The sequence below is a fragment of the Agelaius tricolor genome, unplaced genomic scaffold, assembly GCF_023055355.1.
Source record: "Agelaius tricolor isolate 1412-34295 unplaced genomic scaffold, bAgeTri1.0.p SCAF_7, whole genome shotgun sequence".
NCBI classification, from domain to species: Eukaryota; Metazoa; Chordata; class Aves; order Passeriformes; family Icteridae; genus Agelaius; species Agelaius tricolor.
In genome coordinates this window covers 8,080,498-8,100,695 of record NW_027269267.1, presented here as the reverse complement: position 1 = coordinate 8,100,695, position 20,198 = coordinate 8,080,498, and the positions used below count along the sequence as shown (strand labels likewise).

The window sequence follows — 20,198 nt, the reverse complement described above, 5'->3', positions numbered from 1 at the left end:
GGTACAACCACATCCACCCAGTGTCCTCTAGCAGTTTCAGAAATTTACTGCTTTGAGTCACTCTCCTTGCCGTATTTCTATGCACATTTTGGGTGTAGACACAATCTGAAGGGAAGGCAGGGTAAGGGGCAGGACAAAGCATACCTGCAGTTCATCTGTACTTCAGACTACCAGGTGCAGGAACCATGTTTTCCTAAACAGGCAAAACTTTGTGAAATTATGCTAAAATATACACAGTAAATGGAACACTACACTTGCAAAGTCAAGTGCCCAAGGGACAGCAAATGCCAGAAATAAGGTAACCCACATAACCTTAATCCAGGACCCATGGGCTTACATGTTGTGCTAGCATTATCAGTTTACAATACAGAATACTATATTTTCAAAATCATCATGCCTTGCTCACTGCACAAACCAGCTGGGCTCACAGAAAAGCAATCATTCAATATCTTTGTTGTTCACTGATCCAGGCTTTCTCTGCCATGTGTTTTTCTAATCCTGTTCTGGAAGCAGAAAAGCCCATCAGGAAACAACTTATTTTGATCATATCTTTGCCACAGTATTCAGGTAATCTCACAAATCTTTTTTTTTTTTTTTTGCCTTTATTTCACAAAAGCTATTATGTAGTGCAGGTTTTGTGACATGCAATACAGAGTAAGAAATAATTAATTTGAAGTGCTCATAACTTGCTCGGCTGCTGAGTTTTAGAGTACCCTATGCATCTGGCATGATTTTCACATTCAAAGTGTAGCTTCCACCTGGCAGCAGGAGGAGCAGGAGCTCCTCCTAATTTATGCAAAACAACTCACAGACAAGGGGGGGGGATTGTTATTGCCACCTATGAAAAGCTGAGTTTAAGTGATTTGCCCATTGTCACATACTATCATGTGGCAGTGGCAAGGATGTAACTTTACTCTCTTAAATACTGTTTGCTGTAAACACACTTTCATTTTACTACCTGCACTCATGTGCCCACTCACTCATTCTTCTGGACAACCTTTTCTTTTCCCAGTTGCTCAGGCACATTTTCAAAGTGTTTCCATAGTTGGCTGGAATTTCTAAATGCACAGCAGAATAGCTCTGGCCAAATAGTTGTATGGGTAGTAATCCTTGGCATGTTCTGCACATAGATACAGTATTACCATGTGGATGTGACACAGGTGCTGTCTCCCAGCAAAGCAGATAAAACACTCCCTAGCATTGCTGGGTTTACTGTGAACTCACACACATTGCTTCCTGAGGAATCCAGGACAAGAAAGCTCACCAGAAAAAAACTATTTTGAATCAGATAATCTCAAGCATTTATTTGCATTTATTTTACAAAAGCTATTACGTTGTGCTGGTTTTGTGATGCACGATAGGAATGAGTGAGTATTAATTTGAAGTGCTCATAACACAGTTTTAGTTCCAATGCACTGGAAGGCCTTAACCTCCTATCCTACATGGTAATTCACCCTCAAAGCCTGGCTTCGTCTGCCTTTACTTGCAGAGAGCTTCACTGAGGTCCTGGAGCCTAAAAATGTACAAAGACCCTGAGAAATACTCACAACTTCACAGAATGGGTCAGGCTGGAAGGGACCACAGTCCACCTGGGCCCACCTCCCTGCTCAAGCAGGGTCATCCCACAGCACATGGCACAGGACTGTGTCCAGATGTGTCTGGAATAGATCCAGTGAGGGAGACTCTGTGCCTTCTCTGGACAATCTGTTCCAGTGCTCGGTCACTGAGCAGGAAAGAAATTCTTCCTCATGTTCAGGTGGAAGTTCCTGGCCATCAGTTCCTGTCCCATTGCCCCACAGAGCAGAGCCTGGTCCATGCCCTGACCCTCCCTGCAGACACTGACAGGGATCAGGGCCCCTCTCTGCCCTCTCTTCTCAAGGCTGGACAGGCCCAGCTCTTTCAGCCTGTTCCTCAGTGAGATGCTCCAGTCCTTCCATCATCTTCATCACCTTCCATTGGACCCAGTCCAGCTCCATGTCTGTCCTGTCCTGAGGAGTCCAGAACTGGTGATCCCCAGGTGATCCTCACAGGGCTGAGGACCAGGACCACCTCCCCTGACTGTGATGATCATGGCATATCACAGGAATATTAAACATATACTCACCAAAGTGCACCACCTGCCTGTTCCTATCACTGGAATTGACAGCTGAAGTGAGATGAGCATGGCTGGGCCAGTCATTGAATTTTTTACTGGGATGTTCTCAACAAAATATAAGGAACAAACCACTGAAGGTTTAATAAAGTAACATACTACACATAATTATACATATGCATGATAAAAATATACAATATCTAATACAATATACAATAGGAGCATAGACAAGGGGAAGGACGAGGTCAACGTTAGGACCCAAAGGGGCCCCTCACAGCCCCACACCCAAGGGTGTCCTCCCCACACGGCCACCGAGAGGGTGGGGCCGGCGCCCTGCTCTCTGAATGGTGCATTCGGATGTCAATCACATCTTTGCCCCGCCCCATCGTTGTCTGCCTGACGAGCATGGGCGGAGCAAACTCCCCATCCCTCACTCTCTGATTGGCTGAGTCGGTTGCCAGTTGGCTTCGCCTCCTCGCCGCTCCCTCTGGGTTTACAGTGCGGGGAGGAAAATGGTGCGGGACCTCTCGCGATCTGATTGGCCAAGTGGGAACGCCACTCAAACAAAGACTCCGCCCCCAGCTGGACAGCTGACTGCTCAGCTCCGTGACAGGGACGGCGCTCCGCTGGCGATTGGTCAGCTCTGCCGAGTCCCGCCCATCCATCCTGAATACCGCTCGCCGATTGGCTGCGACGGCTGTCGGTCAGACGGCGGGCGGGGCGCTCGGCTGTCTGTCCGCGGCCCGGCAGTGGCGGCTGATGGCGGACATGGGGCGGTGCGGCGGGGCCGGCCGGGCCCTGGGGCTGGCAGCGCTGGTGGCTGCGGCCTGTGTGGCCGGTGGGTGAGCGGGGCCGGCCCGGCGTGGGGCAGCGCCGAGGGGAGGGGGCAGGGCCGCCTGGCTGCTGCAAGGGGAGATTGCGGGAAAGGAGCTGGGCCGCGGTGCTGGGGAGGGGGAAGGTGAGGGGAGAGGGTGAGGGGGGCTCTCTGTGTCTGTGGGTGCCAGGCTCAGGACCCAGGGGTGCCATCGGGGCTGTCACTGTGCTGCAGCTCCCTGCCCCCATCCACCTCCAGAGACGATGCTCGAACCCTTTTATCCAGTCCCTTTCAATCCAAGGGCTGGTTTATATTAAATTATAAGTTTCTATCATTTTATTGTGTAAATTCGTTATAGAAAATCAGTTTTATAATTACATCACAAAATTATAAGATAAATTTAGATAATAGATTATGTATTTTTATAATGCATATGTATAATTACGTGTAGTGTGTTACTTTATTAAGTTAACTTATACTGTGCACAGATTATATTAAAATCCAGTTCTATAAGCTGAGACAGAGGGATTCAGATCAGAGACTAGAAACATTTTTTCCCTGCCAGGGTGAGCCATTGGAATAGGTTGCCCAGGGAGGTGATGGGGTCACCATCCCCGGAGGTGTTTAAGGGGCATCTGGACCTGGCACTGGGTGACCTGGTTTAGTGGTTTAGGGGTCACAGTGGCACTGCCAGCTTGATGGTTTGACTTGATAGTCTTAGAGGTCTCTTCCAGCTCTGCTGATTCTGTGATAGACACACATAATTTTGGTATTTTGTACAAATTTTCACGTTTTGCTGAGCTGTTTCTGTGGTCACTGCAGCCTCTCTGTTACCTGCTGTGAGTCAGTTCCAGGCCCTGTAAATATTTCCCACCCAATGTTCCTTGGCCTTCCAGGTTCACAAAGGCTTTTGAGAACCTGAGGTACAGCTTTGGCAGGGTAGGAATTAGGTTTTCTATTCCATAGGTAATTGGAGGGAATCTGCTGATGTTCCCAACTTCAAATTTAGTTTTAATCATTGTAATCTTGAGCAACAATCTTGAATTTCCCTTCTAGTTGTGAAGGGTTCATGCTCTGATTCCATCCACCAGAGCAATCCTACTCTAGATAAAGCCAGTTTGCCCTGAATAATGTGACTGTGTAACAGCCCTCTGGAGAGCAGCATGTGAAATCCTATGGATTTGTAGGCATTTTGTAAATTCTTACTTAAGGAAATTGGTCTGGAAACATTTCTGCCCTTCAAAGTGTGGGTTGATCCACCATTAAAATTGGTAGCAGACCACCCAAGGAACACATCAACTGAAATAAATTCTTGAATCTGCTCCATAAATATCACTTGGCTTGGCCTCTTTCCTTCCTTTTCCCCCTCCCCAGCCTGCACCTCAGAACTTTGTCCTTTGGTGTGTGTATCATAACATAGCTCAGATTTACTGTCAACATTTGTGTGCATGATCATGAGCCAGGATTTGGAACAGCATCTTCAAGGTCACGTTAATTAAATTAATATTAGGGAGGTTTTTAGCTGCACAACACATCAGTTTACTATTGCATTGTTTTTGTAAATAGCCTTTAGATTTGTTGATGCCCTGGAAAACTGTTGTATATCACTGCTTGGATTGGTAACCAATTTTCAATGATCATATGAGTAAATACTTCTATTTTTTTAGACAGCTACCTTATTCATGTAATTTTGAGGTATGCAGTCGGATTCATTGTATAATTAGAACTTGAGCATACAGGCCTGCAAACAGTTATTACTCTGTTACTTGATTTTCTTATATCAAATCAGTTTTCTGGTGGCAGCCTACTCAGATTGCTCATTGGGGAGCATATGCCCGAAATTTTGAATTGTGCATCTTTCAAACAAGTTTCAAAATTTATTTACATAAATGTTGGTGTACACAGTATTGCAGCTGTGCCTAAGTGACTTTAAGATAGGAAGCCAGGTTGAAACAAGCCCTTCTCTTATTTCTGTGGAGTCCTTTCTGACTTTATTATGCAGTCAATTGCTGTCATCATAAAACATTTTAGAAATATGCTTTTAGTCAGCTTTGCTGTTCCAGGTAATGGGGAAGAGAGTGAAGGGGGATCCCAGAGCAGTGAAAACCCCATGTGGCAGATTGTGGCTCCACACAATCAGCTCAGGTCCAGCTGCATCCAAGGCAGACAGACACCTCCTGGTGTCATGAGGTGGAGGAGGCAGAGCAGGGACACCAGAGCTATTCTGCAGGAGCCAGCTTGTCCTGGCACTGCCTGGTTTAAGCCAGCCCTGACAAATTCCCCTGGACTCTGGGCTCAGTGGCTCTGGCTGCTGCCTGCATGAACAGAGGGGTTGTGCCAAGCAGTCCTGGAAGTAGACAGAGCTGTGTTGGTCCTTTGTGAGCTTAACAGGGTTTTGGGGTCTTCCTGGCTCCATGGAGAGTTCACTTTACCAGGTCTGAACTGTGAGACTGCTTGTAGCTGTGCTGTTGTTGGAATAATTGTCCTGCTTTTGTTAATACGGGTCTCTTCATTCTTAGTCACTGCTGTATAGAAACCTTATTTTGTATTTCAGAGCATTAAAATTATGAGTTCTCATTCCTGGCTTTCCATAAACTGATAGGGCTGGGAGGGAGGAAGAAGCAATGAAAGCTCAAATATATTTTTCCCCCGTTCCTGCAGGAGCTCTGACAGCTCTTTGTGTCTGTTTTCAGGTGTGTGTGGGGGTGAGTTCAGCATCCTGCGGTCCCCTCAGTCGGTCGCATTCCGGGATGGGCGTTGGCCGATCCCGGGCGAGCGGATCCCGGACGTTGCTGCCCTCACCATGGGCTTTTCTGTTGAAGAAGTACGTTCCAGGTCTTGATTGTGAAACGCCTCTAGGCTACAGACCTGCTCACTCAAGATGCAAATCTTCCTGTCATGTGCTGGAATATGTAAAATACTGCCCTGTTTGTCTTGAGGAATGCATGACTTGACAGAGGTGGTTCCAGGGCAGAGCTGTGTGGGTCATGTGAGCAGCCAGAAGCTGTGCTAGCTGGCTAATTTGAGTCACCAGCTGTAAAAGGAAGCCTGCAGAGGCTGCTCCTCAGTTCCTCTGAAACCTAGCTGTGTGCTGTATCCCCCCCATCCATGGTCACACACTGAGAACCCGTGGGACCACTGTCACTTCTTGCACACAAGCTCTCTGTAGGGCTCTGCTCCTGAAGACTGAGAATGGCTTGGCAAGGCAGGCATTTTGTCAGGTCAGCAAGCTGTCTGCTGAGCAGAGGTAGAACAAGTATGTTGGTTGCTTAGGAAATAATCCAAAACCTTGGAAACATGATTTGTGGTAGTGTTTCTCCACATTAAGTATTCAAATATAACTTTAGCAGTGTTTATAGTGGGGCACATGAACAGGAGCACTTGGATTGATTCCATCTTGCCTACTGAGTATTTTGCTGGTGTTCAGCAGGGATGAGTGGCTGTTGAAGCAGTAGATGAAAGTGTAATAGACAGATATCTTTGGCAGTGTCTGTGTGCAGCCAGATACTGAAATCTGCAGCCTGAGGCATTCTCACAGCACTGCTGAGGGCAGCCAGTTCTCATTTCTTCCATACATCAGCTAGGGAAGAGGTCTGATAAGGCTGGTTTCGGTGCAAGGCTGCTTAGCCTGTGTTTTGGAATTTGAAAATACCTTCCTGTCAATTAATTCTGCTATTTTTGTCATCAAACTAGTAACAAACTTGTATGAGTAGTATGACTAAGGAGTAAATGTTGATTATTTTATCAGGAAAAACCAATTTATTGAATGGTATTGTGTGTGTTGCCTATAAAGACACCCAGAAAAACAGTGGAGTTTGGCCTGTTCTGTCCATTTGGCATCCTGGTCATCCAGGGGTATGTCATGGGTATGATGGAAGAAAGTGTTCCAGTTCTCACTCAGTGCTTTTGCCACAGCTTGGGATTCAGTTGTTGCAATGGGTCTGTAGCATCTTTTAGAAATAGTTCTGTTGCTATTAATTCAAATCCTAGAAGCAGGCAGGGAAGGAGGTGTTTGATTATTCAGTTCAGCCCTGCAACTGAGAGTTCCTCAAAGCTGTCCCTAAGGCAGAGGTCACTGTGTGTGCAGCTTCCAGCCCTGGTGAGGGGAGTACTGCAAAGCCCAGGCACTTCTGCAGCTCACATCAAAGCTGTGGTCCAGGAACATAAACTGGCAGTGCAGCAAGGCCACTGGAGAGGATTTGGAATTCTTAGTACATTACAGTGGGAGTTCTCAGAAAGAGTCATTCAATATTCTTCTTTTGTTAAAAGAAAACAAAACCAAACCCCATTTTTGTCCCTGATGATGCTTTAAAGGGTTTTTCCTTTGTTTCTGTGAGGTGATACAAATCATAATGTTAATGACAATTAATTCTAAAATGCAATTAACTTGGCTTTCAAAAAAAAAGGGGGCAGTTATGTCATTTACACAGATGGGGAAATCTGTTTGCCTTTATTCCAGACAGATGAATTTGTATTTTGTGCCTGAATAAGCCATTCAGTAGCCTCCACTGTGCTCTTACTGATTTGTAATTGTAGTAAGCTACTAAGAAATCTTTTTATATTTCTGTACAAATTTGTACATTTAAGTTTAGTTGCCTGTTGTGATTGACATGTCCCTTTCTTCCCCTTCCTTTCCACCCTGTTTCTTTCTTATACTGAAAATATAAAGATGTTAGTGGATTTTTTAAGTTCAGCCTTCACTTACTAAACACAGACTGAAGTATTTATAATTTAATTATGGGAAATAACTCCTCATGTATCCATTATATATAAAATGTTTTCTTAGTGTAGACTTTGCTATGAAGTTACTGGCAGCTTTTAAACTAACAGTTCCTTCATGGTTGACTGGAGGCATTTCTCAAAATGAAAGCAATGTAGTATTAACCCACTTCCCCATGAAATTTCCAATAGGCTGTCCTGCACAGAGGCATTAACAGGATAATAAGTTGTTTTGCTTTAATAGTGGGAAGAACTCTTCCCTTTGCCTGTGAGATTTAACTTTTTTTGTTATTTTGTGGTAGGACCTCCCCTGGCCTGGGCTGGGCGTGGGTGATCTGTTTCACCGGCCCCAGGCCACCGTGCTGGTGACAGTGAAAGGCGTGGACAAGTTGCCTGTGAAAGGGTTTTCTTACCCCATTGAGAATGTGAGTATCCACTTTTGGAACTGTCACCTGATTCCTGGGACTCCTGTGCTCTAATGACAAGTACATGATTCTCTGCTGTAGGCCCTGATGTTCACTTATTTCCTGCTTCACTGGAAGTTTGCATGTCCCCATAACTGATGGATCAATAACCTAGTCAGGATTCTATACAAGGTACAAGGCCCTTGAGACCACCCAGGGCTTCCTGTGTTGAGTTCAGTTCAACATGTTCTGCTTGAAGACAGCTAATTTTAATGTTTGTACCAATCCACTTCTTCCCACAGTAACTTAAGATTTTAAAATCAGAATTGTTAAGCTTCCTGCTTCAGCTGAGTGTGTGATAACATTTTATATGGAGTTGATTTTTTTGATGTACTGTATTGCCCTATAAGTGGTCTTTTGAGTTTTCCTCAAGTACTTGACTGTGAAATACAGCACTTAGAAACACCATTCCATTCTACTGAGAAGAAACCAACACACATTACATTTACCTATCACTGTCTATCTTTGCTAAGGCTTCTCAGGCTTCTTACAGCAACAGAGAATCCTTTAGGTTGGAAGGGAACTATGGAGATTCTCATCCAACACCCTGATCAAGCAGGATCAGCCAGAGCAGGCTGACAGCACTGTGTTCAGTCAGGAGATCAGCATCTCCACAAATGGAGACTCCATGACCTCTGGGCAACCTCTGCCAGTATTTTACCACCCTTGGAGTAAAAAACTTTGTTCTTGTGTTAAAATTTCCTGGGTTTAAATCTATGCTGTTGCCTCTTCTGTCATAGGATACTTTAAGTAGTGAATGGAAATGTGCCATTCTGTGTCTTTTTTTAATAAAACCCACAAATAAGTGTATAAAAAAATTAACAGTTCTATTTGCTTGCCAGTGATGGCACTATACTGTGTTAGCATTTCTTCTATTTTTAGTAGGTTTTTTTATATGTATCTTTTTTTTGTTTCAGCAGTTGGTCTTTCTGCTGGTATATTTTCATCCATCAGTTTTTTTGTGGTTCATAACTTTCCATTTGCTGTGAGATTGTTTCCCTTTTGCATTGCTTCTATATTTGTTGGTCTTGTTTTACTGATAAACAAGGCTATACTCTAAGCCTAAATAACCCTCTTAATTCACAGTCACGGTCCCTTGGAGTTCTTCAGAGTATATTGTGTCTGCCACTTAAATAAAATGTCTGTTCATAGATACACAGGTGATGTTTTGTTTTGCACAAAGGTTCTTATTACTTATTATCACTTTGGAAATGTGCATCCCTTTACTCTTTCTTTGTTAAGCTCAGTAGCCCCTGTTTAACCCAAAAGTCTGACTTTGTCTTCCAGGCTGTTCCCTTCAGTCTGGACAGTGTTGCAAATGCCATCCATACTCTGTTTTCTGAGGAGACCCCCGTGGTGCTGCAGCTGGCCCCCAGTGAGGAGGTGAGCATTGCTTCACTGCTGGTTCCATGTGTCCCAAACTGGGAATCCTCTTTCACTTGTGGAGGAGCTGAGCAGGGGGCTGTGCTGGCATAACCATGGCTGTTCCTGCAGAGGGTGTACATGGTGGGCAAGGCCAACGCCGTGTTCGAGGATCTCTCGGTCACCCTGCGCCAGCTGCGCAGCCGCCTCTTCCAGGACAGCTCCATCCTCAGCTCCCTCCCTCTCAACTCCCTCAGCAGGAACAACGAGGTAAAGCACATTCATCACTGGCAACTTCTGTGGGGCTTTTTTTTCTAATAGTCTTAGTTACCGTGTGCTTTTCTCCTTTCTTGCTTTTTCTTCCCTCTTTCTTTGCCTAAGAGCCCACTCCTAATTTTTTCGAACTGAATTAACTAAGTTCAAACATTTTTTTCTAAGTAACTTTATTGAAGGAGTTATTTCCTTCCAGCATGTTCTGATGTTGTAGCAGACAACTGTTATAAAATACTTGCAACAAAACAAGACTTCCCTAACTTGGGTTTCATCAAAGGAAAGACTTGTCTCTGCCTCTTCCCCCAGGTTGACTTGCTTTTTCTGTCAGAACTTCAAGTCCTACATGATATTGCAAGCCTGGTAAGGTGTTTTGAAACATTTTCACCTGTCTTGTGTCACAAACTTCAGAAATGTTTAGAGAAGCCATAGCCAGGATATGTGGCAACCAGTGATACATAATTCTGTTGTGTTATCAGCTGGTTCCATCAGTTTAAATAATGAATTCTATTTGTATCAGCCTCATCACTGCAATTGTGAATGGGAACCTTAATCATCTGTAGTTTTCTTTTGTGTTGTGCTTGGTCAGAACAGGGGCAATTTTGAAATACTCAATGAAGAATTTGCTGGGGCTTTCTTTGGTGTCTAACTTGAGAAGTATAATGGTAGTTAAGAACATGTTCTTTGCCCTGTCCACCATTTTACTTCAAAATATCACTTTGTCTGAAAAGACTGGAGTAACTTTTGTGCCATGAATAGTGATGGTGGTAGAAATGCTCCAATGGAGGGGTGAGCTTTTAATTCTGAGGATATTTTACTGAGAAGCTGCTGTCTTGTTGCTGTGGTTTAGGGTTTGTTTTAGTGGGTCAGTGGTGTGTGGGTCTTTTTGTTTCATTTTGGTTTGGTTTTTCCTGTGTGTCCTTTAAGCTGCAGCTCTTAGCTACTGAAGTGAAAGGAAGAATTGTGGAAAAACTCATATTATAAAAAATGTATAATAAAAATGTATAAAAACTCAATATATAAAAAAATTCATACTAGGTAAAGGGCTAGTGGAGAGAAATGGTGCTTTTGAGAAAATGAGGTAGAACAACTTGGTTTTGTTTTGCAAGCTAGAAATGCTGCAGTTTAAGTAGTTAGGAAGGTGGGATTAAATTGCTTGTTTTCAGAGGCTGTTGTCTTGTGCAGACAAATATCAGTGCTGCATCTTCTCACCTGCAGAAATGCAAGAATGTCACTACTGTCCTTTGAGATAATTTGGATTATATTAGTTGGATTTTCTGAATATTGGAAGATACTTCTCAGATAAACTACTTTTGTATGTGGACAACACAAGGTGGAAGTTGCATTCTACTGAGCTTTGCAAGGGCGAGCTTCAAACAAGGAAATGATAGTATCCAAGTCTTGTAGTTATGTGGTTCTGTTTTCTCTGAGTTTTATTTTCATGGCAATTACAGAACAAAGATTCTGGTGTCAATAAGTATTCTATTTCTTTTTAGTACAGCTCTCTATTAGGTGGATGTAACTTCATGTTAGGAACAGATGCTACGTAATGATCATCTGCTTTCTTCTGTAGAATTAAAAAAAACCCCAACAATTATGGACATCTTCTAGTTGGCAAGAATTCCATTTCCTGATTATGGAATATGACTGTAAAAAGTGAGACAGGATTAGTCCAAGTAAATTGACATTGTGCAATGTGTTTTTAAAGTAACCTGTGTGTGAATTAATTTCTTTCTGCCCTCAATGTTGTGCCCAAGCTGTCTCGACACAAGCACTTAGCCAAAGATCACTCTCCAGACCTTTATTCCCTGGAGCTGTCTGGTTTGGAAGAGATTGGGAAACGATATGGGGAAGATTCTCAGCAGTTCAAGGATGCTTCTCAAATTCTTGTAGACTCTTTGCAAAAGGTATATTGTCTGCCTAATGAACAAAACTCATGGTAATACTAAGAAAATAATGAAAATAATTTTTATTTTAACTACAATGAAGTAACTTCATTAGTGCTGGCTTGCCTAATGCTTGTTTTTGTTTGGTTTTAAAATGTTGGTTTTTTTTGTTGTATTTTTTTGTTGTATTTTAAAATGTTTAAAATGCTGTTGTTTAGTTATAAAATGGAATGTTTCAATTTGCCTCTCTGGAAAGTGTTGGTGTGATTCTACAATGTGTTTAGATATTTTGAATTAAGGAGTAGGGGTATTGAAACCTTGTATCAACAGGACTTGATATGTTTGTTTTTCTTAAACAAACACCTTGCATTTGAAAGCATCAGAATGTCTCACAAAAAGAGGCTCTTGGAAATCTGGAAATATCTTTATCCCAAAATGCAGTGGTTAGTTTACCCTTGCCCACAAAAGATATGTAAATGTAAATTTCTAAAACTGTAAAATAACTGCTGTTTATCCATCAGTGTGCTCAAGAAAGTAATTCTTCATTACATAATCATTAGTTAAATTTTTATTAAGATCAGTCACTTTTGAGAGCTTCCAGATTGTGATGAAAAAATTCAAATCCATCAATTTGTTAAGCCAAGTACTTGTTTTCTCTAAGCATTGCTCTTTGGCCTCTTTGACCTTAAGGAAATATATTTAAATATTAGACATATTAGCATTTGATTAAAATATTCAGGTTCATAGTTTCCCAGTGGGAGTTTGAGAACCTGAATATTTTGCTGGAACTGACAGGCACACAGTTAGGAATGATGTGGGGATAGGCCTTTTGTAAAAGGAATAGCAGATTAAATTTCAGCCCAGAAAGCAGGCATAAGCCACAGTCTGCTGAACAGTGACTGAGGGTTTGAAAAGGCCTGGTAAACCAGGGGAAGGCTGACACTTGGTGAAATAGTATAAAAAAATAGTATAAACTTTTATAGCTTTCCATAATTATTCCTGAAGCTGACATCTTTTATTTTACTACATCTTGCTTACAAAACTCTGCTTAATTCCTGGCTACAGTCTAGGCTTTCAATTAAACCACCTTTTCTTTTCCAGTTTGCAGATGAGATGTTTAATCTCTATGGTGGGAATGCAGTAGTAGAAGTGGTGGCTGTGAAGGAGTTTAACTCTCCCCTCTCAAGGAAGACTCGCTCAATTCTCCAGGCTTCACAGGTAGTTGAGCCACATTTTTCTACATCTCATTTATTAAAAGTGATCCAAAGTGTATCAGTTCACCTGAGTGTAACCTTTTTTTTAAGGACTAAAATACTGACTGACTTAGATGTGGGTACAGCTTATTTATTTGTCATTCAGTAACTTCACTTGAGGAGGCCTCTGGAGCTCATCCAGTCCAACCTGCTGCTCAAAGCAGGGCTAATTTAGGAGCTAGATCAAGTTGCTCAGGTTCTTGTCCAGCCAAGTTCTTGGAAAGTCCATCCCTGGAAGTCCCACAGCCTCTCTTGCATTAACCACTTTCATGGTGAAAATTCTTTCCCTTATGCCTTGTTAGAATTTGCCTTTCTGTGTTGTCTTCCCAGTGCAGGCAAGTCCTGCCTCCCAGCTGTGGGGAAACATCTTTTCCTTGGTCCTGTGCCATTCCAGAGGCACTGCTGGCTCCTATTCCCCTTGTCCTCCAGGAGCTCCAGCCCTCTCTGCAGCTGCCCAGCTGCTCAGAGCCCAGCCTGTGCTGTCACCTGGGTTGTTCTGCCCCAGGTTCAGGACTTTGGATTTCATTTTCCTGTCGCTTTCCTCTTTTGGGTTCCACTAATGCCACTCACATCATCACTTTTTTGCATTCTGTGCCCTGGCATCAGATTTGTGTAGACAAAAGTGCACCTCTCTTATTTAGCTTGTCAGACTTTGGGTGGAGTCAAGATGTTTGGTGTGCAAGCTCACTTTAAATTAATAAATCTTTTCTTTATTGCAGAGTAAAAATGACAATCCATATAACCTTGCCTATCCGTATAACTACGACTACTCTGTAATCTTCAACATTGTTCTGTGGATGATGATAGGTCTTGCTTTAGCTGTGATAGTTATCTCCTACAACCTGTGGAACATGGATCCTGGCTATGACAGCATTATTTATAGGATGACAAATCAGAAGATAAGAATGGATTGAACTGCACCGTATTTCAGCGCAGGAAGATGATGAAGAGCAAGGTCTCCTTTAGCCTGTGTGGAAAAAAAAAATGTTCTGATATGGTTAATTGTGGGAGTATTTTAAAGGTGTATTTATTTCTAAGTATTTTTCCCCCCTTCAAGACTATTTTAAATGTTAGTAGTAGCACCAGATGGGATTTAGAAATTGAAATCTGCTTGTTAAAAAAAACCAAAACAACACTCCCTGGAGTAATAGTTATTAAAGTGACATCATTCCATTTTTTTTATCTTGTAACATGAGTTTTTGAAATGGCCTGTACTGCCTCTGCCTGTGCAAACCAGATAAACTGAAATTATGATAGCAACATATTGTTTGAAACTTTTGCACTGGAAGATCAAAAATTATAGCTAAATTGTTGTGTTGTATATTAAGAACCAGCTGTAAATGTTTGATGTAAATATTTATAATGGTTATATGTAACTTCAGAGAGGATAGTAAATATTCTTCAGTAAAATACTAAATATAGAAGTACTTCTGTCAGCCTAGGACTCTAGTAGTATAAATGGCATTTTGATCTCATGTTGATGGCTCAGAAGTGAGCTGTACACAGAAGGATCCTTTCCCCAGGACTTCAGTGGTTGGGAAATGAATAACACTGGTGTGACTGCTCTGTGCAGTGCAGTCTGCAAATCCTGAAGCAGCACCAGTCTGGTCATGGTCTAATGTCACAGTTGAGAGTTCCTGTTATGATGCTTCATGTTTCTTCCATTTGTGTTGATGTTATTATTAAAAAAATCAGTTCTTTTTGATGATAAGAGTGGACCAACACTTGATTTAAGTATACCTGGATTATAGTCCTGCTTCAACCATTCAATAAAACAAAGAACAGTTGTTCTGGAATGCATTTATTCCTTGTGGTTTTGTAGATGTGGATACTTCTGTTTAGGATTTGTTCAGCTGACCAGGGCAGGTGTGGCAGCATTTGATGTTTGAAGGTGGCCCTAAGGCTGCAGCAAAAGAAAAATAGTCCTGTGTGAATTTTCCTAAACCAAGATAGTGAGTGTAATTAAAACAAGTGGTTGATCTCTGGCTTGGGTCTTTTTTAGAACTACCTCCTTCTTAGAAACTCATTTGCTCTTATGGTAAAAGGAGATCTTCCAGACTTACAGCAGCATGAATGGAAACTACATTTTTTATCATCTTGCCCTCTAATGTGCTGAACTTTCCCTGCTGTTAGGAGATAATTGTTCTACTTCTAGAAAAGATGTTCTCACTGAATCAATCTCATTTACTGGGAACGTCTGAATTGGGGGTGTTGAAATTGTTCATGTCTTGGAGATCCTGGACAGGGATTCAGGTTGAAATGAGCAAATTGCAGGTTTACCTGAGTCCAAGAAATCCAGTTCAGTATATGTTGCAATCACTTGAAATTACTCTTAATGGCATTTAAAGTTAATCTGGATGATTGATACCAGTAGATGGAAAGGAAGAGTTGCAGTGGCAGTTCCTCTGTCAGGAATGTAATTACTGAACATGCTGTAATACACCATGACAGAGTAGGCAAGGGCAGGCTCTCAGCCAGGTCTGAGAAGTGGGACACAGTGATTATGTCAATGATTATGAGTAGATTTATTGCTAATACAGTATCTAAATATTCCCAGTGCAGTATCTAAATAACAATTCTGTCATCTCTAACAGTGGATTCAGAGGTTTGATCAGATTAGCAGTCCACTTCAGATACTGGTACAGAGTTTTACAGGAGCTGGTTGTTTAAGGGACTGTGTAATTAATGGGAAGTATTTAACAGTTGTATTTTAGTCAGTGTGAAGTTGGCAGTGTAGAATTTGTTTAAATGCAGGACCTGCCATTGAGATGGTCTCTGCATGTCAGCTCTCTCCCAGCTGCTGCTGTGGGCTCTAATTTTACTTTTTAAAGCTGGTCTTAGACTGCTTTGAAGGGTGAATTGCAATTCCCAGTTCTCCTGTTAGTACCACATTTGCTCCTTCTCATGGCTGTAGGCCTCCAGCTGGTACTAAAGGTGCTTTTGAGCACTGTCATGTGTGCTGTGTCTTAAATACCAAATGCTTTTGCAGCACTGGCTGCATTTTGAACCACTCCAGAGCCCCCGTACTTCAGTTTGAGTTAGGAAAGCCAAACACACTTTATTATAAAACAATATTGGTCCATAACTGCTAATCAAACAGGCAATTACAGAAATAGCCTTTTCATACTTTGAATTAAGTTAATTAGAATGCAAGTGCCATCAACAGTGCCAGACCTGCTCTTGGTTGTTCTCTTTAAATTTAAAATCACCCCAAGAATATAAATTGTAAAAATATTTATGTGATATGGCAGAGATCATAGGTTTTGTGCACAGAACTATGATGAAAGCAGTGAAACTGTCAGGTGAAGGAAGGAAGGCAACAGGGAGAAGCCAAGGCAGGAAGGGGAGGCAAGGAAAATAACAGCTGGTATTGGGATCCTGTGTGCCCAAAGTGAGAAGGGCAGGAGGGTTGTTTTGCAGTATCTGGCAGCAAGCAGCTTTCACCAGGCTGGGACAGGCTCCACAGAGTGCTGGCAGTGGGATTTAGGATGCAACTGCAGCAGGAGTAGTGATCTGATCACCAAAGAGAGTTTTTCTTTGGGAGCTTGGCCTCTGGCACAAAGGGTGATGTGTGTTTGATTGGGTCTTCTTCAGACCTTGGTGTTTATGTTGTCCACTCTTTGGCTTGGGGTGTACCTAAGCTGTTCTCAAGAAGTGCTGAAATCTCTGAAGATGGAGAGAATCCTGAGTCAGAATTAAAGACTGAGTGTTGCTTTTGATACTTAGGTTAAAAAGAGAAAATAAGCCATGAAATAAGGGGTTCTTTGAAGAGTCAGTATGCTGCTTTTTCTAGATAATGCCCCAAAGTCTAAACCTGGCAGAAGGAGGTAAAATCAGCCTTTGTGCCTGCATCAACTTTCCAGACTTCTCTGTGGCAGGAATGGCAACTTTCAGAGTTCTTGCAGCTGTAGCAACACACAGGCAAGGGAAGCCTAAAGCAGATCTGAAATGTTATGTCTAAAAAAAGGAAGTGGAAATGAAGAAACGACATTGAAATGCAAATGTTGAGCAACCTGGCAAGTGATTGCTGAGATTTATAGGTCATTCTTCATGGATCTAAGGAGCACCCTGCCAGAGTCTAGGTAAGGAGATAAGCATCCCTCAAAACAAAACAAAAGCCTTCCAAAACAATGACAGTCTGTATCCTATACTGACACAATTTTTGGCTATGGTGAAATGGGTGCTTTGAGGTAAAAGTCACAAATGTTCTCTTTAAAAAAATATTTTTTTTGCTCAGGTGAGGGTTTGGGACTCTCCTGCATTTTTTATTTTCCCTTCTGCAGGCTCTGAACCACATTCTTAGGAATTTTCATCTTTGTAGAAGCAAGGAGAACATTTCCACACAAGTATTGCAGGACATCAATGGAGCAAGATCAAGGAAGACAGAAAGTGGAACTATCAGATTTCAAATCTGCCAGAACAAAGGAAACTTGAAAAAAATGGGGAACCCAGAAGTTTCTTTCCTGTCCTGTTGTGCCACTAGAGCAGAGCATTGCTGTGGAGGAACTGAATGTTAAAGGGCTCCTACAGCTCATGGTGTGCAATCACCACCCTGGTGTTCCTGCCCAGGCTTGTGACACGTGTCCTGCCTGCCCAGGGCAGGGGGACAGGGACAGAAAGCCCAGGTGGCCACGCTCCTCTCAAATAAACAGAGCAGAAGCTGATGGATGGCACAAAGCCAAACATCCAAAGAGCCTGCTCCAGTGCCCTCTCCTACCTGAACTGCTGGAAAAGCAGCTGCTGCAGATGGTGTCTGTGTGTGGCAGGCAGGAGATGGGGCTGTCTAAAACCAGGGATGCATGGGACTTCCAGTGCTCTGGAAGTGTAAAGGTTCTCCTGGACCTCTGTAACAGCTCTCATGAATTATTTTCTAGAACAGGTCAAAAAGGCATGTACTGCATCTGTACTCTGCAGTGGCTGAGGACAGCACCCAGACCTAATCCCATCCTTAAATAGGGAATTGCCTTGCTCATGTGCTTTCACAGTTATAGAAATTCCTCTGCTGCTGAAGGATGGATTCCCACTAAAGGACTCTGGCAGTCAAATTTAGTATTGTTGATGTCACCCAACATCAACAAAAATACATAGCTAAGTTCTTAGCATGAATACACATAATAAAATGTTTAAAATGTTTCATAAGGGGAACAAAATTGATGGTTGCACAAAATCACAAAGGCAGTCAAATTCCACTTAATTATGCTCCAGTGCATGAATTTGTGATGACAAATTTACATGTCCTTAATCTAGTCAGCATATGCTTTTCATTATCCAGGCACACAAAGCAGTGACTAAGGTAAATAAATTCACAATATTTTATCTGGTAGCTGATGGCCAGCACTGTAAAGTCACAGACTTGAATGAATTCAGTGCTACCAATCTGCTCACCTGATCAGCTCCTGTATTTAAATACTTCTTTACAATGGCGTGGTCCAAGTACCCAAGCAATTGATATTAAAAAATGTCTGCTGCAACACCTGAGTGATCAGTCAGAGCATTTGGAGCACTGGAGGGCTAAATGGGAGCTCCAACCACACCCTACAGCAGGTGATCAATCAAAAATCTCGACTGTGGTATAGCATCAGCTTGGAAAGAAAAAAAAACAGCTCTTAACTATTTCTGTCACTTTTAGACTCTGCTGTAGAAAAAAAAAAAAAAGAAAAAGGAAGGAAAAATTCACAAAAACAGCTGTACCAATAATTTTACACGAGCCCATCCCAGCTTTTCTGCAGGCTGCAGAGCCAAGAGGCAGCCACATCCTGCTGCCAGTGCTGCCCATAGCAGAGCTGCCAACTCCAGAGCACCTCTGACTTCCTCTGGGACAGATGAGTCTGAACCATCCCTGCCCCACGGTGAATGTGCAGCTCTCCCCTCTGGAAATCTCCAGGGAGCTGTGTCCAAGCTGTGGTGGATTCCTTGGGAGCAGGGAGGCTCTGCTCCATGGCTGAATGGGGTCATGTTCCTCAGGGAAACCTGGTGGCACCCAAATGGCAGCAGCTCTGGATAACCTGACAGGAAAACAGGCTAGAAATAGGAAGTGCAATCAGCTGTCAGTCATGCAGAGAAGCAGATGGGGTGAGGAGGCTTAACTGGAAAAAGCACAAACTAAGCTAAGCTTTCTCTATATATGAAATGGTTTTGATCTCCTTCCTGCATGTTTGCATGCACACACACAGTGTTATTTGGGTCTTTACAAATGAAACCTTGGGAGAAGCTTCCTCCCCCCATTAAAAACAATACTTCTAATAAAAAGTGAAAATATTGTTAAGCTATTTCCATATTTTAAAGGAGACTGAAAAAAAAAAAAAGTATTCTCAATATTTGGTAAAGATGAGGATTTGTGAACTCAGAAGATGAACAGGAATACATCCACCTAAAAAAAGATGTCCAGGAAAAAAATCTGCAGGAAAACTGTGACTATACCACTATCATCCCACAGGTGATGCTGACCAGAAGCTGTCTTTGGTGTGCATTACTTCTGGAGAAAAACAAAATAATCCATCAAAAATAAGCCCAAGTGAATTAGGAAAATAGGACACAAATAGTGCTGTTGGAGTGGAACAGCCCCAGTGCCAACCTGCAGCACAAGGCTCACTTTAATTTCACCTTTGTCCCTGAAGTGCTGTGTTTTATCCAAGGGAGTGGAAGAGTCAGCACTGAAGAGGAGACACAGGGAGTCAGAGGGGTTTACTCCTCACACTCCCCCAGGACCCAAAACAGCAGTGAGAAGCCTGAAATTTCAGAAAGTGATTTCAGGGCAGTGCTCCCTCCAGCTCTGCCTCCCCAGCCGTCCCAGGGCAGAGCTGGAGTCCCCTGTGCTCCTGGTGAGGGGATAGCTGCCAGACAAACCACTCCATCCCAGGAACATCTCTCTGGAAAGCAGCTCTGACATGTCACAACTGCAGTCATGATCTTGTCATGAGACCAGCTTCCTGTCTGGGACAGACTGTCCAGACTGGAGCAGCACAAACAACCAGTCTGCAGTTTGCTTCCTCCTCTGCTCCCTTTCCCCCCCTTTTTTTGTTTTGTTTTGGTTTGTTTTTTTTTTTTTTTTTTTAAATTTTGTTTTGTTTTGTTCCTTTGTTTGATTTTTTTCTGCTAACCCAGAGGTCCCCAGGAATTCATCAGCACAGGAATCACCTTTATTTCTACTTTCCACCCTGTGTTCAGCCACTTCCACGCCACAGACCTGATTCTTTAAAAATGCCACAGCTGCTGAAATATTCACATTGTTGGAAGTGGTGAAACAAGTCCTACTTGCCATCATTTCCAGCACTGTGTGGGAGTAATTGGTTACTGTAGCCTAAATTAACTATTTGGCAGAGGGGAAAATAATCTAAA

General features: G+C 42.6%; 1 protein-coding gene across 1 annotated transcript; it reads left to right on the top strand.

The window, feature by feature from the left end:
• Positions 1 to 2,772: 2,772 nt before the first annotated feature.
• ATP6AP2 (ATPase H+ transporting accessory protein 2) lies at positions 2,773 to 14,656 on the top strand. Its single transcript, XM_071430296.1, has 9 exons — positions 2,773 to 2,930; positions 5,600 to 5,730; positions 7,928 to 8,050; positions 9,377 to 9,472; positions 9,584 to 9,721; positions 10,031 to 10,084; positions 11,479 to 11,628; positions 12,709 to 12,825; positions 13,580 to 14,656. The coding sequence occupies exons 1-9, from the start codon at positions 2,852 to 2,854 to the stop codon at positions 13,772 to 13,774; spliced, it is 1,083 nt and encodes a 360-aa protein (XP_071286397.1). The 5' UTR covers positions 2,773 to 2,851; the 3' UTR covers positions 13,775 to 14,656.
• Positions 14,657 to 20,198: the final 5,542 nt, after the last annotated feature.

Bases quoted from the DNA above. Each gene is read 5' to 3' on its own strand.
- ATP6AP2 (XM_071430296.1), top strand. From the start codon at position 2,852: ATGGCGGACATGGGGCGGTGCGGCGGGGCCGGCCGGGCCCTGGGGCTG. The intron at 8,051-9,376 runs GTGAGTATCCAC...TTTGTCTTCCAG, and splicing joins TTTCTTACCCCATTGAGAAT to GCTGTTCCCTTCAGTCTGGA. The intron at 10,085-11,478 runs GTAAGGTGTTTT...GTTGTGCCCAAG, and splicing joins TACATGATATTGCAAGCCTG to CTGTCTCGACACAAGCACTT.